Source organism: Notolepis coatsorum, assembly GCF_963971535.1.
Source record: "Notolepis coatsorum genome assembly, chromosome: 19".
Classification (NCBI taxonomy): Eukaryota; Metazoa; Chordata; class Actinopteri; order Aulopiformes; family Paralepididae; genus Notolepis; species Notolepis coatsorum.
This window is the reverse complement of record NC_140183.1, coordinates 58,518,858-58,545,298: the sequence shown is the minus strand read 5'-3', so window position 1 is coordinate 58,545,298 and position 26,441 is coordinate 58,518,858. Positions and strand designations below refer to the sequence as shown.

At 42.0% G+C, this 26,441-nt stretch overlaps 1 protein-coding gene across 2 annotated transcripts in view; it reads right to left on the bottom strand.

Moving 5' to 3' along the window:
• Nucleotides 1-210: 210 nt before the first annotated feature.
• pip5k1ab (phosphatidylinositol-4-phosphate 5-kinase, type I, alpha, b) overlaps nt 211-26,441 on the bottom strand; it is a 43,216-nt gene continuing 16,985 nt past the window's right edge. Inside the window, exons 3-16 of one of the 2 annotated variants that reach the window (XM_084336070.1) lie at nt 25,403-25,495; nt 25,032-25,162; nt 24,243-24,360; nt 22,189-22,341; nt 21,388-21,687; nt 18,725-18,960; nt 17,047-17,130; nt 16,300-16,348; nt 11,861-11,945; nt 7,553-7,711; nt 5,626-5,758; nt 1,217-1,279; nt 976-1,075; nt 211-450 (exon numbers count right to left, since the gene is read on the bottom strand). In XM_084336070.1, the coding sequence (XP_084192196.1) occupies nt 448-450; nt 976-1,075; nt 1,217-1,279; nt 5,626-5,758; nt 7,553-7,711; nt 11,861-11,945; nt 16,300-16,348; nt 17,047-17,130; nt 18,725-18,960; nt 21,388-21,687; nt 22,189-22,341; nt 24,243-24,360; nt 25,032-25,162; nt 25,403-25,495 (1,707 nt within the window). In that variant the 3' untranslated portion in view covers nt 211-447. The remainder of the gene's footprint in view (nt 451-975; nt 1,076-1,216; nt 1,280-5,625; nt 5,759-7,552; nt 7,712-11,860; nt 11,946-16,299; nt 16,349-17,046; nt 17,131-18,724; nt 18,961-21,387; nt 21,688-22,188; nt 22,342-24,242; nt 24,361-25,031; nt 25,163-25,402; nt 25,496-26,441) is intronic. The other variant, XM_084336071.1, reaches the window with a different exon arrangement.

Here is a 26,441-nt window from a genome sequence, read left to right as displayed (position 1 = left end):
CCCCGGGGTCACACGCCCGCTCCTCAGCTGTTCACGCTGGACAGTGAGGCTTCGGGTGGTGGTGGTGGTGGTGGTGGTGGTGGTGGTGGTGGTGGACACAAATGTAAGTGAGCTCAGTGATACTCGGGACTCAGGTGATGTAGTATGATCCATTTGTTTCGTAGCACACCGTGTGAGACGACCACACGCTCTCCTTCTACCTTCATCCTCCTCCTCCTCTACGTCACAACCCACCCCCCACCCCGCCCCCGCAGTGCTGTACTCCGCCTCTCCTCCGTCAGCCCAGCAAAGATAAGAGCCTGCCCTGCAGATGTATGGGTTAGGAGAGCGCCGGGGAACAGAGAGGATGCGTGACTTTCTCTCTCGCTCTTTATCCCGACTTACGCCCACCTCGTCTCTTTCCCAGAGCCCCCACCTCGTCTCTTCAGATCAACTCCAGCTCTGTTTTTACTGTGGAAGACAGTAAAAGTTAGTCCCCAATCAGGGCTGGACAAAACATTATCAATACATATTCAGTGTATTTTTCGTCTAGCTGTGTTATCATATCGTGAGCCTTTATTTACTTTTTTGCGGATCGTGATACTAATAATTGTTGTCTAAATCTATTCTAAACAGCAAATAATAAAGTCAAGGTTTCTCACGAAAATTATTTCTTAAATATTTGAGAATGTCAGTGAAAAATTACATCACACTTGCAGTCCAATATGAGGAACATCGATTGGATTTTCCATAGCCATGCCGATATTGCGATATGTATCGATCTATTCCTGTCTTGTAAAGCACTTTGGATCGACCCTGGGTTTTAAAGTGCACTATAACGGCTGACGTGACATTACGGAACTTTACAATTACAAATGAAAGCATTCATTGCATTTGTAATAGGTAAAGTTCTGTGTGTGTGTGTGTGTGTGTGTGTTTGTGTGTGTGTGTGTGTGTGTGTGTGTGTACGTGTGGTCAGAGGAAGTTCAGACTTACAAAACAGATGTTCGTCTCAGGGATGATGTCAGACAGTGAAACGACATCTTCGTTTCCGGAGAATTCGCCTGATTGGTCGCCCAGCGCCTCTGCCTCCACGCTGACAGGGCACAGAGAAAAGGGGAGGGGCAGAGAGAGAATCAATTAAGTGACTCAGCGGTTATGTGTGAGAGAGTGAGATCATGAGGAGACACAACACATTAAGAGTTCAGAGTCTGAGAGGATCCAGAGCCTCCGGTACCTGTGGGAGGCAGCGTGGTCCTGCTCCGTGTTGGCAGATTTGTGCACTTCTACCCCTACAGACCTAGAGAGAGAAAGAGAGTGAGAGAGAGAGAGGTAGAAGAGAGAGACAGGGAGAGAGACAGAGACAGGGAGACAGAGAGAGTGAGAGACAGAGAGAGGGAGAGAGGAGAGAGAGATAGAGACAGAGACAGAGAAGGAGAGGGAGAGAGGGGAGAGAAAGACAGACAGAGAGAGACAGAGAGAGGGAGAGAGACAGAGACGGAGAGCGAAGAGAGAGATGAGTCAGAGACACTAAAGACGTATGAGAAAAGACAGACAAGAGGAAGGAAATGCTGCACATTATGTTTCTCACTGTACTGAGGCGACTAACGGTCCAGAGGAGACCTTCCACCAACCAGATAGGTTCAAACTGGGCTTGTAGTCTTGACACTGCTTTCAGTCATCTCACCTGCGGCTCCATTCCCTCGTCACTCACATGTGAGATTCACTAAAGAAAAAAACTTAGCATCTCATGTACCGCTTCATGCACCGCATTGCAAGGGGCGGTTAAAGAGGTTAGTGAGGCTGAGGTTAGGGTTTATACAGGGCTGTACAGTGCGACATATATGTTGCACGTGCTACAGAAATATCGGTCTGTACGATGAATGAATTTACTGCAGTAGCACCCGTGCTATAGCCCATGTGTGAGAAAAATAAATTGCATGTGAAGTGAATCGATCGGCCACGCTATTCTACTTGGTAGTTGTAGTCTATCGTGCGATTAAAAACCATGTCCCTGTCTGCGTAGAGTCCATAAATCCAACACCAAATCCCATAATTCCTAGCAAACAATCCCATTTTCCTCAGCGAGTCAAGAGCTAATTAGCCTATGACAAAATGAAGCAGTATTTTCAATTGCATCTCCGTGAAGTGAAGATGAAAATTAATGTGGCCTATTGCATCGCCAAAGAAGAACTTCCTTTCAATACGTTTAAGCTGCTAATTTTGCTCTGCAATAAGAACAGAGCGGATATCAGTCCATCTTATGACAACCATGTCCGATGTGGAGAGATGATAGAGACCATAGCCGATGAAATGAAGTCGGACCTGGCGGAGGAAATTGGAGGAAGCCGCTACCTTTCAGTGATGATTGACGGGGACACGGACGCTTCTAACAAATAATGTGAAATGGTCTACGTTCTAATCATTATAAATGGAAAGCCAACAAACAAGCTGATCGGACAACAGGAACTAGAGCACAGCGATGCATTAGGTGAGGCGCCCACTATTATGACGTTTTTCAATACTTAAATACTGGCTACTTAAATTTCCCTCCGGGGATCAATAAAGTATCAATCTATCTAATAACGAGACAATATGCAAATAAGGTAATAATAATAAATGTCACGGATCCCGTATATGAAAGTGGCTGGAAACCTACTGCTGGTAAAATCACTGTTTATTTCTCGTTTTGCATAGTATTACATTCCTCTTCTATAAACAATCAAAGTCCCACCGTAAGAGCTATGGCCTCATACAGGTCCATTAAACCTTTTTGATTAGCGTCTTTCCTTCAAGCTAAGTTGAACTGAACATTTCACTGTCAAAAGCACAAACGTAAACAAACAAACGACACGGTTTTCAAAATAAAGGTCACATATACATACCGTAGTCAAGTCAAGTAAAGTCAAGAGATTTATTTGTCACGGCATACAAGTAAAGTATACAATGAAATGCGGGTGGTCTTGCCCGCAACGATGTGCAAATAACATATAATAGAATCAACATTGTGCAATAAACAAGTAACATTGTGCAATAAACAAGTAACATGTTATGGCATATCGGTATATGTACATAAGTTATTTACAGAGCATGGAGGACATGCTAGGTCCTTTGGTAGTGTCTTTCTGTACATGCTAATTTATACAATCTCCGGTTATACTATACTATTTTTAAAGTGACCTTTCCTTATTTAGTGGCCATAAGTGTGGGCGTGTGCAGCATGAGTGTGTGCTTGCTCATGTTAAAGTGGCTGCTAGTGTGTGAGCGTGTACAGTGTGTGTGTTGTGTGTGTGCTCATGTGTGCTTGTGTGTGGAGAGTTCAGTGTTCAGGGCTCTGATGGCCTGGGGGAAGAAGCTGAGCCGAAGTCTCTCTGTCCTAGCAGCTGGTGTTCGCAGGCGTCTGCCTGACCTCAGCAGCATGAACAGGCTGTTGTTGGGGCGGTGTGGGTCTTTCATTATTCTGCAGGCTCTGGATTTGCACCTCTTGTTGTATAGAACCTGCAGGAGTGGTAGTGCAATACCCGTGGTACGCTCGGCTGAGCGCACCACTCTCTGTAGGGCCTTCTTGTCCTGTGCCGTGCTGTTTCCATACCAGGCAGTGATGTTTCCAGTCAAGATGCTCTCTACAGCTCCGGAGTAGAAGGACTGGAGTATCTTCCCAGATACTCTGAACTTCCTTAACTGTCTCAGGTGGTAGAGGCGTTGCTTCGCCTTTTTTACGACTGAGTCTATGCGTGTTGTCCATGTCAGATCCTCTGCGATGTGGACCCCCAGGTACTTAAAGCTGCTCACCCTGTCCACGGTAGCCCCGTTAATCCTCAGTGGTGTGTGTGTCTCCTGCTGTCCTCTCCTATAATCCACGATCAGCTCCTTGGTTTTACCAATGTTCAGGAGCAGGCTGTTGCCCCACCACCACTGTGTCGTCCGCAAACTTCACTATGGAGTTGGAGCTGAACTTGGCCACACAGTCATGTGTGTATAGTGAGTACAGCAGGGGGCTCAGAATACAGCCCTGGGGGGACCCGATGCTCAGGGTGATGGTGTTGGAGGTCTGACCCCCCACCCTGACCGCCTGGGGCCTTTCACTCAGAAAGTCCAGTATCCAGGCGCTCAGAGCGGAGCTCAGACGTAGCTCGATCAGCTTGTCCCACCAGTCTGGTGGGGACTATGGTGTTGAACGCTGAGCTGTAGTCAATGAACAACAGTCTCACATAGCCCCCCTTCTGACGGTCCAGGTGAGAGAGGGTGCTGTGCAGTACTTGGGAGACCGCATCGTCAGTGGACCTGTTTGGCTTGTATGCAAATTGCATAGGGTCCATATCACTGGGGAGGGAGGCACAAATGTGATCCTTGACCAGCCTCTCGAAACATTTCATGGCCACAGAGGTGAGTGCCACCGGTCTGTAGTCATTGAGACCTGCTGGGGAGGGTTTCTTTGGTACTGGGATAATGGTGGACATCTTGAAGCAGGCAGGGACCACGGACTCCTTCAGGGATCGATTAAATATGGTGGTGAACAGAGGGGCTAGCTGATTAGCACAGGACTTAAGTATGCGTCCTGTTATTCCATCTGGGCCAGCAGCCTTTCTGGTGTTCACCTGCATAAATGCTCTTCTCACACTGTGTACCGTCAATGAGAGAGCGTCCCCGCCCCCGCGCGGATGCCCCCCCCCCCCCCCCCCCCCCTCCACAACAGCCGACGCGCCAGTGACGTCACTAGAGGGACGCGAGGGAGGCGTCGGCGCTCCCCATTGAGGGGGCGCTGACTTTGTAGTCAGTTATCGTCCTCAGTCCCTGCCATAAGCCTCTTGTGTCATTCTGTGTCTTTTTCGCAAGTTTAACAGCCTTGCACAGAGTGTAGACTGTTGTCTTGTACTCTTCCATGTTTCCTGACTCTCTGTAGTAGGCCTCTTATCAATTCTTCTAATAACATTTACATTTAGTGATTTAGCTGATGCTTTTATCCAAAGCGACTTACAAAAGTCCCGGATATACATAAACATTAATTGACATAGATCTCTATAAACCACATTTATAACTTTAGGCACACACTGAAACCAGTAACATCACAAATATGAAGCAGGTTTTTATTAATTACCCATAAAAATAATAAACTTTTCATGGGGTTATTTACAATAATAATAATTCATTTTATTTATAAAGCACTTTTTATTGTGAAACAAGGGTATGCAGAGTTCCTTGTAATTCTGATTAATGCAATGGTGTGTGTGTGTGTGTGTGTGTGTGTGTGTGTGTGTGTGTGTGTGTGTGTGTGTGTGTGTGTGATGATCTTATTCAAGGAGTACTACAAGCGGATTGGATTTTGTGTGCCCTGTATGCAAGATTCATGTCCTTTGCCATTCACATACCTATGTAAGTGATGAACTGCACTACTTGTGGTTGTTTAGAGATTTTAGAGAAGTTTTATACTCGTGCTACAAGATTTTGGCCTGTGCTACAACTATCAACATCTGTAGCACCAGTGCTATATGCAAAAAAATTGCTCCAAGCTACACACAGAGGCAACAGGTAACGCACACACGCACAGTCCCACTTCTACTTCCCACTGAGTAACAGTGCCCCCCCCCCCCACACAGCCTGGTGGCCACGTCAAGCACATTGGAAACACCGTGAGTGATGTCTTACCGTAGCGGAGGAGAGGAGGAGGCGAGCCCCGTGCTGCCTAGTGACGAGGTGGAGAGGTTGGCCTCGCCGTCAGCCGAGCTTCCCGCCAGGGGAGGGGTCCTCGGCACCAAGTCCGGTCTGCCCGACTGCATGCCTGAGTGCAAAGAACCGCAATTGACTTTCCACCAGTCAGTCGGATTTGTATCCAGGGATGGGGAATCTGTATAAAGGTGGGAATGGCTTCTTTTAACTATTACGCGAGGTGGTCAGCCATATGTCGACCCGGTAAACTTCTAACGTTAGTTAGCAACACCGCAGTGGTGACTCTCCTCGATGCGTGACGTGGTTGTGCCTCAGGATGGGATATGGCACACTGGCTCAAGCAGATGTATCATTTGCCGAAATGAGGGACAAATAAGATAGATTATCAAACATGTTTGAAATAGTTTCGGGGCTTCTACAACGTTAGAATTCTTATCGCGATCGCGGGTAAACTCGCATGTCTTAATAAAAAAAAATATATATAAAAAATTATAATAATTAAAAAAATAATTTAAAAGTGTTTTACCACCGCATCCCGCAGTCATGAGCCACACACAAAACCGCGGTGAGAAAATGTCATACCGCGACAGCCATATTATAGCGTTTGTAATATTTAATGTTCATTGTATATCTCTCTTATAGTATTGCGAGTTGTTTGTTTTGTATTGTGAATCATGTTAGATTAAAATGAATAATAAAAAAGAATTAAATATTAACACTTTGGGTGCCATGGGTTAAATTCATTATATACCATAGGTTGCCGGCTCTATTTGTCTATGGAGAAGTACCCCTTCTTTGCATGGCTATAACTTTTTAAATTCTATTGCTACATTGCCATTATTAGGGCCCATTCAAAGTCCTATATGTATTGTTCATTGTGTAGCAACATTAAACTTTTTCATTCACATATTCATAGTAAAGTATGGTCTAATGTATAAGTATGTTTTCATCTCTTTCTGCAGCTTTCTCCAGAACGTGATATATAGCCCCAAATGCATTATATTGATGATGAAATACAGTTTGATGGCAATCGGGGCGATATAAAAAATTTCAATTGGACGTACTTCTAGAATGATCTACGTATGATCTGATGATGACCGGATGGGCGGGGGATCGTTTATAATTCCGTGGGCAGCGTTATATCATTCATCTAGTGTGGGTGATATGTTCATCATAACAGTTTATATGGAATACGATCAAAAATAACACTGAATCTTACCGTATCCTCCTCGCGCCGTTGGGCGATGAGCGTGGAACAGTCATTTACCTATTATGGTATGTAGAAATATCGGGTCCATTTCCAGCTTGTATAATAGTATATATGTCCAAATCATGTTGTTTATCGAGTTATTGGCAATCGATCGCTATGTATTGTGTCGAGATCGAGTCCCGTGAGCCAAACAGAGTGCCCGGAAGTAATATGGTCGACCAGCACAACCTCCATAGCACTTCCTGTTTGGCGATTGCGCCGATCGGCCACCAGATGGCGCTCCTGAACCGCCAGAGAGCTCAGTGGGTCCTCCTGGTGGATCTCAGGCCAGCGGAGGGGAAATATGAATCCGATCGCAGATTTTTGAAATATTGATATAAGGACGCTGTACAGCGTCCTCCGGCAACTTGAGCATGGCCGGGAATGACGCTCTAAAGCGTTTTCCGGCAGTCAAAGTGTTAAGTGAGATATTACACAAAATGATTTCACATATTAATATGAAATTTCCCCTGAATTTCCCCAAGGGGATCAATAAAGGAATATCTTATCTTATCTTATATCAATTTAAAAAAGTAAAATGTCGATTTCATTAGCGAGCAGATCATTCCATTGATCGGATAATCTAACGTGTTAGTATCCATACCTAATATCATGATATATATCGATACAAGAAAAGAAGTCAGGAATATCTCTCACCACTGTCTCCGTCCGTCTCTGTGCTTCTGTAGTGGCTGTGGTAGACCAGTCTGGAGTCGCTCCCCGGGGGGTACAGGGGGGTGGGCGCACCCAGGGTGGGGGCCCTCCTGAGCCCTCCTTGACCCCCACCGCGACTCTTCTTAGATGGAGAGGGCTTCACTGAGGGAGAGGGGGAGGGGGGGGGAGATCATGGAGGCATCAACCGAGGACACCAACCAACACTGTATCATACCAAGAGATTTCACTCAATTATCAATTGTGGTGGAAACTAACTCCTCAATTATGTCGTAGACGGATATTCACGATCAATAGAGGTTTAATAGTGAAGACATTATATCCGAGGTACATGTAGGTCAAATTAGCTCATCGTGGCCAGCTGGGAGAGCGCGGAGTAGAGAGGGTGGGGGCTCTTGGCTCTCCCCAACGTGTGAGATCTAAGCTATTGTTTGCGGCAACCAAAAAAGGGCTTCCTCAACAGAATCTACAAGATAATAATAAGTTCAGGTCAGGTCAGTCGCCTCAAAGAAGAACAAATAAATAATTTGCATTATATACTCCATGACATTATATACTCCAGGACATTATAATACTCCAGGACATTATATACTCCAGGACATTATATACTCCAGGACATTATATACTCCAGGACATTATAATACTCCAGGACATTATATACTCCATGACATTATAATACTCCAGGACATTATATACTCCAGGACATTATATACTCCAGGACATTATAATACTCCAGGACATTATATACTCCAGGACATTATATACTCCAGGACATTATATACTCCAGGACATTATATACTCCAGGACATTATAATACTCCAGGACATTATATACTCCAGGACATTATATACTCCAGGACATTATAATACTCCAGGACATTATATACTCCAGGACATTATAATACTCCAGGACATTATATACTCCATGACATTATAATACTGCAGGACATTATATACTGCAGGACATTATAATACTGCAGGACATTATAATACTGCAGGACATTATATACTGCAGGACATTATATACTCCAGGACATTATATACTGCAGGACATTATATACTGCAGGACATTATAATACTGTAGGACATTATAATACTCCAGGACATTATATACTCCAGGACATTATATACTGTAGGACATTATATACTCCAGGACATTATATACTGCAGGACATTATAATACTGTAGGACATTATATACTGCAGGACATTATATACTCCAGGACATTATATACTGCAGGACATTATATACTGCAAGACATTATATACTCCAGGACATTATATACTCCAGGACATTATATACTCCAGGACATTATATACTGCAGGACATTATATACTGCAGGACATTATATACTGCAGGACATTATATACTCCAGGACATTATATACTCCAGGACATTATAATACTGTAGGACATTATATACTGCAGGACATTATAATACTCCAGGACATTATATACTGTAGGACATTATATACTGTAGGACATTATATACTGCAGGACATTATATACTGTAGGACATTATATACTGTAGGACATTATATACTGCGGGACATTATATACTGCAGGACATTATATACTGCAGGACATTATATACTGTAGGACATTATAATACTGTAGGACATTATATACTGTAGGACATTATATACTGCAGGACATTATATACTGTAGGACATTATATACTGCAGGACATTATATACTGCAGGACATTATATACTGCAGGACATTATATACTCCAGGACATTATATACTGTAGGACATTATAATACTGTAGGACATTATAATACTGTAGGACATTATATACTGCAGGACATTATAATACTGTAGGACATTATAATACTGTAGGGCATTATATACTGCAGGACATTATATACTCCAGGACATTATATACTGCAGGACATTATATACTCCAGGACATTATATACCCCAGGACATTATATACTCCAGGACATTATATACTCCAGGACATTATATACTGCAGGACATTATATACTGTAGGACATTATATACTCCAGGACATTATATACTGCAGGACATTATATACTGCAGGACATTATATACTGTAGGACATTATATACTGCAGGACATTATATACTCCAGGACATTATATACTCCAGGACATTATAATACTGTAGGACATTATATACTGCAGGACATTATAATACTCCAGGACATTATATACTGTAGGACATTATATACTGTAGGACATTATATACTGCAGGACATTATATACTGTAGGACATTATATACTGTAGGACATTATATACTGCAGGACATTATATACTGCAGGACATTATATACTGTAGGACATTATATACTGCAGGACATTATATACTGCAGGACATTATATACTGTAGGACATTATATACTGCAGGACATTATATACTGTAGGACATTATATACTGCTATATACTGCAGGACATTATATACTGTAGGACATTATATACTGCAGGACATTATATACTGCAGGACATTATATACTGTAGGACATTATATACTGCAGGACATTATATACTGCAGGACATTATATACTGTAGGACATTATATACTGCAGGACATTATATACTGCAGGACATTATATACTGCAGGACATTATATACTGCAGGACATTATATACTGCAGGACATTATATACTGTAGGACATTATATACTGCAGGACATTATATACTCCAGGACATTATATACTGCTATATACTGCAGGACATTATATACTGTAGGACATTATATACTGTAGGACATTATATACTGCAGGACATTATATACTGCAGGACATTATATACTGCAGGACATTATATACTGTAGGACATTATAATACTGTACGACACTATATACTGTAGGACATTATATACTCCAGGACATTATAATACTCCAGGACATTATAATACTGCAGGACATTATAATACTGCAGGACATTATAATACTCCAGGACATTATATACTCCAGGACATTATAATACTGCAGGACATTATAATACTGCAGGACATTATAATACTCCAGGACATTATATACTCCAGGACATTATAATACTGCAGGACATTATATACTGCAGGACATTATAATACTGTACGACACTATATACTGTAGGGCATTATAATACTCCAGGACATTATAATACTGCAGGACATTATAATACTGCAGGACATTATATACTGCAGGACATTATAATACTCCAGGAGGACAGTACAATACTCCAGGACATTATATACTCCAGGACATTATAATACTGTAGGACATTATATACTGCAGGACATTATAATACTCCAGGACATTATATACTGTAGGACATTATATACTGTAGGACATTATATACTGCAGGACATTATATACTGTAGGACATTATATACTGTAGGACATTATATACTGCAGGACATTATATACTGCAGGACATTATATACTGTAGGACATTATATACTGCAGGACATTATATACTGCAGGACATTATATACTGTAGGACATTATATACTGCAGGACATTATATACTGTAGGACATTATATACTGCTATATACTGCAGGACATTATATACTGTAGGACATTATATACTGCAGGACATTATATACTGCAGGACATTATATACTGTAGGACATTATATACTGCAGGACATTATATACTGCAGGACATTATATACTGTAGGACATTATATACTGCAGGACATTATATACTGCAGGACATTATATACTGCAGGACATTATATACTGCAGGACATTATATACTGCAGGACATTATATACTGTAGGACATTATATACTGCAGGACATTATATACTCCAGGACATTATATACTGCTATATACTGCAGGACATTATATACTGTAGGACATTATATACTGTAGGACATTATATACTGCAGGACATTATATACTGCAGGACATTATATACTGCAGGACATTATATACTGTAGGACATTATAATACTGTACGACACTATATACTGTAGGACATTATATACTCCAGGACATTATAATACTGCAGGACATTATAATACTCCAGGACATTATATACTCCAGGACATTATAATACTGCAGGACATTATAATACTGCAGGACATTATAATACTCCAGGACATTATATACTCCAGGACATTATAATACTGCAGGACATTATATACTGCAGGACATTATAATACTGTACGACACTATATACTGTAGGGCATTATAATACTCCAGGACATTATAATACTGCAGGACATTATAATACTGCAGGACATTATATACTGCAGGACATTATAATACTCCAGGAGGACAGTACAATACTCCAGGACATTATATACTCCAGGACAGGACACATCATAACTCATAACTTACATGGTATTTTCTTGAACGCAGTGTTACACATGAACTGCTGGAAGCGCTCTGCATAGAAACCAGGTCTGTGCACCGACACTGTGTCCTGCAGAGAGGAGGTAAGCAGTTAGAACACAAACTGGGGACGCAGCAACACTGATACAGATTCAGAGTCATAGACATTACATATCAGCTGTTTCACCACTGATTCAGTCATAAACATTACATATCAGCTGTTTCACCACTGATTCAGTCATAAACATTACATATCAGCTGTTTCACCACTGATTCAGTCATAAACATTACATATCAGCTGTTTCACCACTGATTCAGTCATAAACATTACATATCAGCTGTTTCACCACTGATTCAGTCATAAACATTACATATCAGCTGTTTCACCACTGATTCAGTCATAGACATTACATATCAGCTGTTTCACTACTGATTCAGACATAAACATTACATATCAGCTGTTTCACTACTGATTCAGATTCAGAGTCATAAACATTACAGCTTTTTCACCACTGATTCAGATTCTGAGTCATAATAAACATTACAGCTGTTTCACCACTGATTCAGATTCAGTCATAAACATTACAGCTGTTTCACCACTGATTCAGATTCAGAGTCATAATAAACATTACAACTGTTTCACCACTGATTCAGATTCAGAGTCATAAACATTACAGCTGATATCAAGTAGTGTTACTTTCACTGAACAGTATGGACATTAGTTTGGAGTCATTGCATGTCATGATATATAGGATTAGGTACCGAACTTGGTACTTTTAAAGGGTACGGACTAGGGCTGGGCGATATGGCCTAAATATGATATCACGATATTTTCTGACCTTTCGGCGATACACGATACACATCACGATGTTTTTCTTTTTTACCCCAAACGATTCATTATGAGGCTTACCAAGACAGTATTTGAGTTTGCAAGCTAACATTAAAGACAAAATAAAATACCCATGCATTTAGCATTTTTATATTATATATTTGATTTAGATTATTGGATTATTAGATTATAATATATTGCATATATTTAGCAATGAGATATTATATGATTTAGATATGAAATATGATGAATTGAAAATGGGGGACCCTGATGTAAACAAGACAAAAGTCTTTCTCTGGTCTGCATCCCCTTAACAATTGTATGTATTGAGCTGTACTGTACCCATTCTGCAATATGTTAATAAAGTTTTAAATCAATCAATCAATCAATAGCATTTTAGCATTTTTATGAAACTACTGTATATTTGTATGTCTCTAAATGTTTTGATGAATTGAAAATGGAGGACCCTTATGTAAAAAAGCCGAAAGTCTTTTTCTGGTCTTCATCCTCATGTACTGTATTGTACCCATTCTGCAATATGTTAATAAAGTTTTCATTCATTCATTCTGACGGACAACAGAATAATTTTGATTGACAGTCGAGTCTGCCAATTACGTCACACCGCTTGCACCCGCCCTGCTGTTCTTAGCACCAATCGGCAAGCTCTATTAGTCTTTTACTTCCTGAATGTCCGGTGTGCTGACATCAACAAAGCTACTTACATTAGCTCCCCGCGACCGACTAGTAGGAGACCACAGCACCCTCTCTCACCACAGGATGACTAAATGAGCCATAATGATTTTACCTCAACGAATGTTATAATAAAAGCCTTTCCATACATCTGTCTGATTGAAAACTTTATTAACAGACCGCGGAATGGGCATATCTCAACACGGGCTGAGATATGAACGAGTAACGTGTGGACCAGATTGACGCGACACAATCCTATTGGGCAAAACATCACGATATCCACGATACGTTGAAAAAGTGTATTGTTAATGAACTGTACCCGATATTTATATAATATCGTCATATCGCCCAGCCCTAGTACGGACCGAATTACATTGGTAGATCAATCAGTACTTTGAAAGACCAGACCAGGTCAGAGGAGTTTGATAATATTTACTGAGGATGGCCAGATAATGTTGATATTTAAACATTTAAAAACACAATAATAATAATAAATAATAATTCATTTATTTTGTATAGCGCTTTTCAAAGACCCAAAGTCGCAATCATGTGAATACATGATTGTGCAATTTATTTTGTGTGGTGTGCTACAACAATAAATAACAAAATGTTCTAAATAAACAACAATATTGAAGTTAAAACTGAAATAAAATGTTTTGTTATTACAGAGAGAGTTAAGTACCAAAAAAAGGTACCATTGGGTACCGATACCAAATTCCAGGAACTGGTACCAGTACCGGTTCCAAATGTGAATGGTACCCAACCCTATTGATATAAACAATAAAACATTTTCTCCATTAGAGAGATCTAACATGCCTCTAAAGTTATCCAAAGTCCTAGAGAAGATAGTCCATGAACAAGTCCAGGAATATGCAAGCAGCCATGACCTCCTGTACGACCTCCAATCCGGCTTTAGGAAGTCTTACTCTACTGAAACATGTCTTCTTTATCTTACAGACAGTATCAGGAGGGAGATAGATTCAGGTAAGCTGTGTGGGCTAGTTCTTCTAGACCTACAGAAGGCTTTCGACACAGTGAACCATGACATACTGCTCTCCAAGCTTAAGGCCTTGGGTATGTCTGAGACAGTGGTCAGATGGTTCTCTTCCTACCTTGCTGATAGGGTGCAGCGGGTCGAGGTCAGTGGCACTATGTCAGAGGCCAAGCCCATTGTATGTGGGGTCCCACAAGGAAGCGTGCTAGGACCTCTCCTTTTTTTACTGTACATAAATCACATGTCAGCAGCATGCTCATGTAACTTGTTTTTATTTGCAGACGACTCAGCCCTGCTAGTCTCACACAAGGATCAGAACACACTAGAACAGATGCTAGGTGAAGAACTTGCAGGGGTCAGCAGGTGGCTTTCGGACAACAGGCTTTCTCTTCACCTAGGTAAAACAGAGGCAGTACTATTAGCCTCCAAGCCCAAGCTCAGGAAAGCACGGGAGTTTAATATCCAGCTAGGAGCTGTAACCCTAAAACAGCAAAAAAAAAAGCGAAGTATCTAGGCTGTATGATAGACGGGAGCCTAGATGGGGAGGCTATGGCCTCCCAAGTACTGGGCAAAGTCAACGCCCGCACCAGGTACCTAGCTAGGAAAGCCAACCTCCTTGGCAGAGATAGCCTCAGGCTATTAGCAAATAGCCTAGTACTCTGCCACTTTGACTATGGTAGCGTATCGTGGTTCGAGGGCCTGTCAGTGAACATAAAAAAGAAGCTTCAGGTTTCCCAAAATAAGCTAGTAAGGGTGGTAATGGGTCTTGGCCCTCGCACCCACATAGGGAGGAGTCACTTCCAGGAGCTAAACTGGCTTCCTATAGAGGCCAGAGTTACCCAGCTCAGACTGAACATAGTGCACAATATTATAAACCAAAGGTCCCCTAGATACCTCCAAAACTACTTCACCCCGGTCAACGAATCCCACAACCACAGAACTAGAGCAAGCATAGCAAACCTGAAGCCTGCTTCTTTCCGATCGAAACTGGGCCAATGCTCCCTTACTTTCTCTGGAGCCCAGGATTGGAACAAGCTGCCTCTCCCCATCAAGCAGAGCTTGAGCCTCCACAGCTTCAAGAGAAGCGTCAGGAAGTGGCTCATGGACAGAATAGAAGAATAGCCCCCTATAGTTTGAATGGGTTTCCAATCAGTTTTTTAGTTATTGTGGGGTATACAATTTTAGCAATAGGTTAGTCTTTTAATGTTTTAAATGTATGAGTTTTGTGTTATTGTCAGTTTTTAGTTATTGTGGGGTATACAATTTTAGCGTTAGGTTAGTCTTATAATGTTTTAAATGTATGAGTGTTGTGTTATTGTCGTGTTTTTTTGTTGTGGCCTAACAGCCCTGGGACCATGACGGAAATAAGGGTTTTACTCTTTCTCATGTTATCCTTTGGATCCTTGTTGTGTGTTTTTAATCCATCAATAAAATCAAATCTATGTGGCAAATATGTGCAGAACATTTTAATCGTTTTTGCTTTGAATTTTGAGATTCAAAGCAAAAACTATTGGTACCAGTATTTGGGAAAATTGTCAGATACATTTAAGCTTGGTATTGGCACAATATCAGATACCAGTATTTGTACATCCCTTCTGCAACCGGAGGCAGATACATTTGAAGGAACTGTGTCTGTGGGTGTTGGCCTGGAATCTGACTGTTACTCAACGTCTTTACAGATCTGGTGACCAAAACAATGGCAACAAATTGCACAAGAGGTGAAGACACAATTTCTATATGAATTGAAAATGGGGGACCCTGATGTAAACAAGACAAACGTCTTTCTCATGTCTGCATCCCCTTAACAATTGTGTGTATTGAGCCGTACTGTATTGTACCCATTCTGCAATCTGTTAAATAAAGTTTTCATTCATTCATTCATTCACATGTGTGTAGGAGGAGTATCAATCAATCAGTACGGTCGGTTCTTACCCCATCGTGCACCAGGGCCTTCCATGAGTGCTCCAACTTCTTAATAAATCTAAAAGAAAGAAATACAAGATAAAGATCTCCTTCATTCTCACCTTGATCGATAAAAAACACGTTATACTGTCATGCACAAGGAAGTCGGTGGGCTATGAGTCCTGGTCGTTGCAACAGCGACTCCTACTGGTCGGTCGAGGGCACCTGTTCAGCAGGGAGGGGATCTGGGGGAGATAGCGCGTGAACCTCTGTGCGTGTTACGCTCTCCCAGTGAAACTTCTCGCTCTCAGGTGAAGAGGAGGCATGTGGTAGTCTACACCCTCCCCAGACCCAGCGTAGGGGCGACAGTGGCTCGGGAAGTAGAGCAGTTGTCTGGAAATCCGGAGGTTCCCAGTTTGATTCTCGCTCCTCTCGGGCAGCGTGTCGAAGTGTCCTTGTGCAAGACACTTAAACCCTAATTGCTCCCGATGAGCAGGTTGGCTCCTTGCATGGTTGCCTCTGTCATCGGTGTGTGAATGTGTGAGTGAATGGGTAAAATGTGAGGAACAAATTGTAAAGCGGTATATAAATGCACCATTTACCATTCACCCTGTGATAGTCTACAACACAGTACACACCCTCCCGAGACCGACAGTAGGGCAGCACAATGACCAGGAAGGGAATTGACATATAAACAAAATTGTGGGAGTGGAGAAAAAGGTAGAAAGGAAAAAAAATTATAATAATAAAGAGTGCTCTGCGACATCATCCACCCACCTGTAGGACTGTAAGATGTCGATGATGCCGATGTACACCAGCATCCGCTCTCCTTTACTGTTGCGAGATGGAATCCCCCCCATGCTGAGAAGACAGGGCCAGAGCAACAGGTCACTCAGCTGTCATTTAGAAGGGAAGGGTCAGGATTTTCTTTCTTTTCACAAGCTGATCCTATTGATTGCAAATTACTACCAAAAAAAACTAAAACGTTTTTCCTCAACAGTGTTTTCATTTAAGAGAAAATGGCACCAGTCTCCTGTTGCGATTGGATAACACTAGTGCAAATCAATAGGGGATGAGACCGTTCCTGTAACGGTGCTAGTGCAAATCAATAGGAGATAAGACAAATTCTTTAATGATGACAGTGCTAATCAATAGGAGATTAACAACAATAGTGCAAATCAATAGGAGATGAGACCGTTCCTTTAACAACAATAGTGCAAATCAATAGGAGATGAGACCTTTCCTTTAACAACAATAGTGCAAATCAATAGGAGATGAGACCGTTCCTTTAACAATAGTGCAAATCAATAGGGGATGAGACCGTTCTTTCAACACTAGTGCAAATCAATAGGGAATGAAACCATTTATTTCAGTGCCAACTCCTTTCAAGCAGTTCTATTACTTATAGATATATTACTAGAGCTTAGGCTTGGGCGGTATTACGGTATACCAGGGTATTTCGAAATCCCGTCGGTATGATTTTCAATACCGTGACGTCACAGACTGTGCGCCAAATTACAGATGCGTTGCTTGTAGTGCACAGCACGTGCCAGCAGAGGGCAGGGCAGTCTGTCTTTCCATCTATGTCAGAGCTCACGCGCGTGTTCCTGTGGGTCTTCCATCTCGCATGTGTGTATTAATCTGCACGACAAATAAAGACTTATTCTTCTATAGAATGCGGTTATGGACCGGTGGCCGTCCGTTTATTAAGGTTGAATGATGGGTCCACTTCGAGACATTGGATGATTGTGGATTCGGGTATCGTTTTTCTAACGTTTTGAAATGGATTCGTGCATGAATGTGGACTCAGGGACACGTTGTTTGGGTACCGGTAAGTAAGTTATGTTATGGTTAAGCGTATGGAAGATGAACGTACGAGTTATGAATGCCGGAAGTGTATGTTTGGTAAACCATTCCAGTTTGATTGTGTGTGCGTATTGGCTTAGGTGATTCACTCTACAGGGGTTTAACGGCTTAAGCTCGGTTTTGATTATCAGTGCAGATTAAATTTTGTGCGTCTGTATGTGTAGTTGTGTACTACTGTCGTGAGTTTGTGAGTCACATTGGTCTAATTTCAGCCTCCGTTAACGTTATTTGTTCCGTATGACTCGTTTCATATCTGTGTGTGTCTCGAATGTGCGCGCTGCGCAATTTGTCTACATTGGTAACACGGGTCGCTAAGGAATTTAGGTTCTAGGTTGAAGAAAGTGCACTTTTAGGTTGAAAGAACAGCCCTAATGTCAACGTGTTTCAATATAAGCGTTATGTATGGTGATAACGAGTATATTGTTAACTTAGCTCCGCTCCGTATTGAGTATTGAGAGGCAGTTTCAGACCCTACTGACGTAAGTTTCCTACGAAGGGCCTTGATAGGTGATCAGTAGGACAGACCTCTCAACCAGATTACAATTCAGATTCAGTTCAGGTTGTGGTCAGGTTTACTGGACAGACTCACTGCTCCTCTGACTCAATGGCTCCTTTCCCTCGTGCCTCCCCCTGGATCGACTCCATGGCCGTGCAGTACAGACTTTTCTGGGTCTGGGGCCGACGCTGGTCCGGGGTCACGGGCCCCTCCGACCCCCCGCTGTCCCCCGCCTGGGCCGCGGTGCGCTCCCGGTCTCGACTGGCCTGGTCCAGGTTATGGATGCCCACCAGCAGACTGTAGTCCATGATCTTGAAACTCTGGAGAAGCTACGAGACACAGGTGTTGGATAAACCGGTTAGCCCACAGGTTAGAGAGAAACGGGCTTGTGAACGAAAGGAATGCTGCGATTATACATGAGCAGGATGTGAGAGACGCACAACACATACGTTGGGTTGGGATATATGGGGGGGGGGGGAGGGAGAAATCACAATATCTAGGCGTCACAGATAACTGAATTCATGTTCATGTTGGACTGTATGGCAATGGGAAATGTGTTACAGGACATTTTCTATAAAAATTCTCAAATAGTTCAGAAATAATTTTGTGAGAAATAATAATAATAATACATTCAATTTATATAGCGCTTTTTCAGTGCTCAAAGACACTTTACAATGTAAGCAACAAAACAAAAAACTGTTAATGGTCGAAAGCAAGAGTGAAAAGTAGGGATGGGTACCTTTCACATTTGAACCGATACGGTACCGGTACCTGTGAATCGATACCGGTACCCAACTGTACCTTTTTTCTGTACTTTAGTCTCAAAAAATTTAATTGACCTACCTCAATCCAAACTTCAAATAACTACAATTTCGACAGTTTTCGGCTTGCCATTGCTCCGACTGCTTTGTTGTTGAATCAAGTCAAATCCTAGGTAAGCATATATTGTGCGTGTGAACGTTGACATGAAAAGAAAAAAGGTAAAAAAATAATAATAAAAAAATAATGTTATTTTAAAAATTTTCACTTGAATCGATACTCGGTAGTACCGACGTGTTTCGGTTCGGTACCTCAAAAGTACCGAATTCGGTACCCATCCCTAGTGAAAAGGTGTGTTTTGAGGGCTGTTTTAAAGGACAGTAGGGTGTTGGCTGGGGAGGGCATTCCAGAGGGAGGGTGCGGCTGCAGCAAAAGAACTGTCGCCCCAGGTGCGGAGCTTCGTCAGTAGGTTTGCATCAGCAGACCTGAGGCGACGGGTAGGGGTGTGGCGATGGAGGAGGTCGGAGAGGTACGGCGGGAGGGGGCAGGTTGTTGAGGGCTTTGAATGTGCGGTATTTTAATGGGAGCCAAATCCAACTTCATATCCTCATTTTCATCATCATTTAGGACGAAAAAAGTGTGTACCGCGATTCTTTCATCAGTATATGGAAAGAAAGAAACCATGTCACGATACAATCACACCGGTAGACAATTAAGCATTACATCATGCGCAGGAGTGTGTTATACTCATTAGATCACACCTAGGGGTGGTTGTTAGGCCCGACGCGCAGCGGAGGGTCGTTAGACCCCCCTAGGCGTGATCTAATGAGTATAACACACGACTTCAAGTGATGTAATGCTTTTATACAATGGCCAAATTCACCCAACCTTATTGCTATACAATAAACACACAGTAATTGAAGCATAATGGAGATTTATTCACAAAACCATCCACAGAGAAAGTAGATCCAATAGTAGATCCACTAGTAGACACCAGAGGGAGCTCCACAAACCATGTTAAACCCAGATTCGGCTCAAACAAGGGACTAAACACGTTTCGCAATTATGCCACATCAATGTGGAACGCCCTACCCACAGCTGTAAAGGAATGTGAATCACTACCCACTTTAAAAACCACTCTCAAAGAGCACCTACGGGAGACTGCAATTCAAAACTGGCCCCTGTAAATGTCCTAACCCAACCCCCTCCAATGTACAGTAAATGTCCTAACCCAATAATACACAAGACCCTCTTCTTGGGACCAAGTAAGGTTTTGTCGATAATCCAATGTACAGTTACCCCCCCCCACCCAACCAACCACCTCCAATGTACAGTTTCCCCACCCCACCTACCCAACCCCCCCCCCCCTCCACCCCACCTACCCAACCTTCTCCAAATGTAGTTTCTTTGTCAAATGTATATACTCTCTTTTTTAGACTTTTTTTGTATCACAAACAGTACTGTATTTGTAAATCTGATATGTCATAAATGTATAGATGTAGCAGTACTGTCTATCTGTATGTCATGTATGTCATATATGTTATGAATTGAAAATGGGGGACCCCGATGTAAACAAGACGAAAGTCTTTCTCTGGTCTGCATCCCCTTAACAATTGTGTGTATTGAGCCGTACTGTATTGTACCCATTCTGCAATCTGTTAATAATTTTTTTTAAGTTATTTTGTTTCACAATGGGTCATGACAAACCAATTACATAATCCAACATATGTGTAACGAACTAACATATTCCAGTTGACTATCTTTTTTGGAGGATTCGTTCAAAGGCTATTCAATATTCATACTTCCATTTTGTCTATCTATGGCGGATTCATTCAGACAGGGATCTTGTGGGAGGGATCTGGGGTCACGTGGAGTGTGTTATATGAAATAACAACGTCTAACTTGACTGTTTCAGCCAATCAGAATCAAGAAATTTGCATGCCATTGTATAATAAACATCAACCTATAGCCCAGTCGCACGGGTCTCCGTGACTCACCAGGCAGTCTCTCTGTATGGTCTTGCTGAGAGCGCTGTAGTGGTCGCCCTCCAGCAGCAGGCCGTCGGGCAGGTCCTGGATGAAGTCCAGGTCTTTGTACGTGGGCACCGCCTTCTCCCGCTCCTTGGTCGACGCTCGCCTCTTGTAGGTGGAGCCCTTCATGTCGTACTTGAGGTGCATGGGGACGATGCGGGGGAGGAGGTTGTTCATCACCACGATGCGGATGTTCTTGCCGCCCGCCTGGACGCAGTACAGCCCGTAGAACTTGGGCAGCAGGGTCCGCTTGTTCTGGTTCAGGTTCTGGAAATGGAGAGAGGTAGAAGGTGGTGCAGGACAAGCGGTGAGACACTATCAGTGTTGGAAACCAGACACCTGAGAAAGGTTTGTAAATGAAGGCTGTTGGCAAGTAAGTTCCTCTGTGAACATCTAGAATCAGGAAGGTCTTTATTGCCAAGTAGTTTACACATACAAGGAATTTGATTTGGTCGTTTTGGTGCGACATTAACGGACAGACAATTACGGTAGAATAAAATAAAAAGGTAGAATAATATCAAATGGAATATAAACTAAATTAAAATAGAAGTAGAATAGAATTAGAAATCAAATAGAATAGGCCAGGGCTGTACAATTGTGCACGATGTGGTCGAGTATATACACTAATTCGAATAAAAATAACAATACAGTAGGATGGAATACTTAGCAGGGCTGTGCAATTGAGCGGTAATGTGCAAAAAGAATGAACAGTGAAGTATAAACAAGTATGAAGAGTTTGAGTGTATCCGCCTGCGTCTCCAGACTCACCATGAAGTACCCGGGCAGCAGCTTCTGCAGAAACTCCGCCTCTTTGTGCTGGACGGTCTTGATGATGAACTCGTCATCGCTGGAGACGTAGAAGACGGAACCGCTGGCTCCCGAGTTGGACAGCTCGATCAGCGGCTCGCTGCACAGAGCGTACTGCGAGGGGAAGAGGGCTCAGCGTTAGCATTCTGCCAGTAGGATACATGAACTAAAATGAGAAATTCAACTAAAGCCTGCGGAAAACTAAATAAATACTCTAGAGCCGAGACAAGACAGTGGTTTCCTGTAAACTCATTTGTGCATTTTGTACTTTAGTTTTGTATATTGTATATCCTCACCTCTAACCTCGTCTGGTCTTTTCAAAGGACCCAAAAGATGGGACAGTAATATATATATTATAATATATATACTGTATATTTGTGGAAAAGGCTCCCTCTTGTCTAGTAATATTACACTCTTGTACTAAACATTTGGTACCAACGAAATTTGGTGCCAATTGATCTAGCATGAATCGGTACTCGATAGTACAGATGTAATTGGGTCGGTACCCTTAACACATTGGGTGCCGTTTCTCTGGCCCAACGGTTGAGTGCCGGAAACGTAGATCTAAGTTTTTCCCATGGTATTTCTTTTATTCGCTATTGCCATTCATAATTTACCGAGGCACCTTGTGCATACTGGAGTATAATGGAGTGTGTCTGAGATTGCAGACGGTCAATACCGCCCCCTAACGCTTTGTGGCAGCTATTGCACCCCATTAGAAACGATGTGGTTTATTTTCTGGGCCGAGCTGAGCCGTGCGGGCGGGGTTTAAATACTCCGGCGAGCCAAGCGGTCACCATCATACATCAACGAGGCTGCCCCCACCCCTCGTTCATATGGAATGCCGAATAACGTAGCACGGACTCCCGCGCCCAGTACTTCAAATGGCGATCAAATAATTGGATTATTTTTTTTGTATCACATCAGAGACAAGGTAAGAACACTATATATCCAAGCCTGCGTTGATCTGATATTTCTTTCTCCCGCGATCGAAGCTATCCGTGTGGACTGTGTTGTGCTTTTTACCGTTGGTGGCGGTGGGGGGGGACGAGCGCCGCGCTCCAGTGCGAAAAATTACAACGTGTGATAAGTGGATTCCACTAAAAGGCTATTTTTGCGTCTTTTTCCTGGGATTACTCAGAAGCACCCAAACTATTATTCATATTCAAAACAGTATAAATGGAAATGTACGGATGAAAAAATAATTGTTTTTTGCACGTTGACTGGAAGCAACTCACTGACAATCGACGGCGTTATTAGACCCATAGCTATAATATAAAATATAGGTTTAGCTCTACAAACAAGGTGAGCGTTTACATGGGGTTAATGGGCGGCAAGGCCAGATGCACTTCCCGGAAGTGTTAAAAGTACAGAGTTCGGTACCCAACCCTATGAGTGGTTGCCTAGGTGTAATAATAATAATAATGTATGGTGATGTGGTTTAAACACTTTTTAACACTACACCATATTTGTATCTATTTATTACTAAAAGATTTACACTACATCTCTACCTTATTTTTGCATTTTAGTGTTTGGTAGTAGTAGTAGTAGTAGTAGTAGTAGTAGTAGTAGTAGTAGTAGTAGTAGTAGTAGTAGTAGTAGTAGTAGTAGTATATTCAGTCATCATCTCACACAATACAATATGCACAATCATTTAACAATATTTGATTTTACAGTGACTGAAAAGGTACAGACTGAAGCATAATGCTTATACATGAGTGTCCTGCCTATATTATTAACAAAAATTAAGACTCCAAAACAGTATTCTAAAAGAAAATAACAGCAAAAACAGTATTTATTCACCTTTGTAGTTTTCAAAAATAGCTTTACAAACCATTTTCTTTATTCTTTTTGCTTTATTTTTTTTACTGTATGAAGCACAATCTCAGGGGGCTCATACAGAACCAAGCATTTCACTGTAATGTACATGTACCTTTTATATGTGACAAATAAAACCAAACTTGAAACGTAAACACGGGATGTGCCTGCCCTGCGTGGCGTGGTTCGGTACGCACCAGGTAGTCATCTGGTCGAATGCCGAAAAGCTCTCTGAAGTAACGGAACGCGATGGGAGCGTAGGTCTTGAAGCGGAAGTCACTGTAGTGATGCGCAGGAGTGAGGTTACTGCCCTCGCTGAGAAACAAGACGACACACAAACAACTTCATTAACAGTAAGATAAGATAAGATATTCCTTTATTGATCCCCTTGGGGAGATCCGGGCATCATAGCAGCGTGGGGAAGGGGAGGTACAGGTATGGGCAGGGTAATAGTAGAATACATAAATATAGGCAATAAAACTATAGTAGTTATATAACATTTAATTTTTTTTTTTAAAGAATAGGTAGTGTAAACAATATAGTTAAAATTGAATATACTGTACACATATGAGCAAGTAAGCAGTGTAATCAAAGGTGCAGATGAGGATCTGTATGCCCCATCAGTTATATTATACATTACAATAAATATGGTCAATAACACTTAAGAATCTGAATATATATGCCGTGATATATGTCATACATTATATGTTGTAGTCTGTGCAGTTTAGGTGGGAGTCAGACACACTTAATCATTTAATTAAACTTAATTAATAATGACAAAGTGAAATCTCAGTAAACGGGACGCCCCCAAAAGCTTGGTATCTCATGTATAAATCCACCCCTTGCCTTAACCCTAAACTCATTGGACCTCACACTTCCCACCTCAACCGTCCAATCGGACAGCAGGTTTTCAGCGAGTCATCCTCGTTAAACGTTCGCGGACACAAGTGCGCAGTTTGACGAGCTCCCGCTCTTATATTGCCCACCTGGGGAAAAAGATGCTCTCGACCACCACAAAGTCCTGCATGAGGACGTCCCGCTCGGCCTTCTGACTCAGGCTGCCCACGGTGTGCGTGATGCCCAGCTGGATGGCACCTTTCAGGGCAGAGGAGGTGGTCTAGAGAGAGAGAAACAGAAACTTAGGCCCAGCTGGATGACTAGGGGGAATGGTAGTTACAGTATTACAGTATTACATTGTCATTGTGATATATTACAATGACACTTTGTGGAATGTTCTTGTGACTCAAGACGGGGGGGGGGGGGGGGGGGGGTAGTGGGTCCTGGGGCAAATTTTAGAATGAAAACACTATATTGCCACTGGGTGATGTGTGTCACTGACACCGACTGGATGGCTAACCTTTTTATAGGTGGTCTCTCCCGTGGTGGTCTCCACACCTCTGTGCCCTATAGTCTTCTTCATACTCTGGGTAGTGCCAGAAGAACCAGGCATCTGGAGAGAGAGAGCGAGAGGGGAAGAGAGAGAGGGGGAAGAGGAGGCAGAGAGAGAGGGGGAAGAGGAGGGAGAGAGAGAGGGGGAAGAATAGGAGAGAGAGAGAGAGAGAGAGAGAGAGAGAGAGAGAGAGAGAGAGAGAGAGAGAGAGAGAGAGAGAGAGAGAGAGAGAGAGAGAGAGAGAGAGAGAGAGAAAATGAGCGGGAAGAGGAGGGAGGGAGAGAGAGAGAGCCATGTACAAGAGAGAGGAAGAGAAACACATTTGTTAGAATCCTAACACGCACACAGAAAGCATCGGTTAATGGGTTCCACCGGCGGCTGGGTTGGGTAAACACATTTTACACTGCGAGCAGGAGCCCTCGAAACCCGTTCCCACTTCCGAGAGTTGACTGGGTCAACATTTGCTGTACAGTATCTAGGGCTGTATCGAATGCTTCGAACATAATGTTGACATTAGAATTCTAAATCAACATTCAAATTTTTTATTTTTAAAATAAAAAATAAACTTATTTTTTTTTGTCTATTCAATCTGTTTAAACCAATGGGGGTTTTCTTCACAGTTGCAGTTAAAGATTAGGCTACACTAATATTATACTATAAGACGTCACCATCACTTTCATACCAACAGTGCCCTTATTGGATTATTTATGTTGAAGAAGCTGATGAGTTATATTCATTAAAGAAAGTGTATTTAATAAAAGAAAAATACTAATTTAATCAGATTAATCACTTTATTCAAATTGAGGATTTAGTTAAAAAAAGAAAATAATTTAAATCCTTTTTTTTTATGAAGTGAATTTTTCTTTTTGTAGACAGTCTAAGCTTCGTTGAATACTTCAATCGAAGCTTCGAATGTTAAAAAATGACATACGGTACAGCCCTATTGACAGCTATGACCTTACCTGCTACACTTAGGGTACCTGTCTAGATAAACCCAACTTCCTTT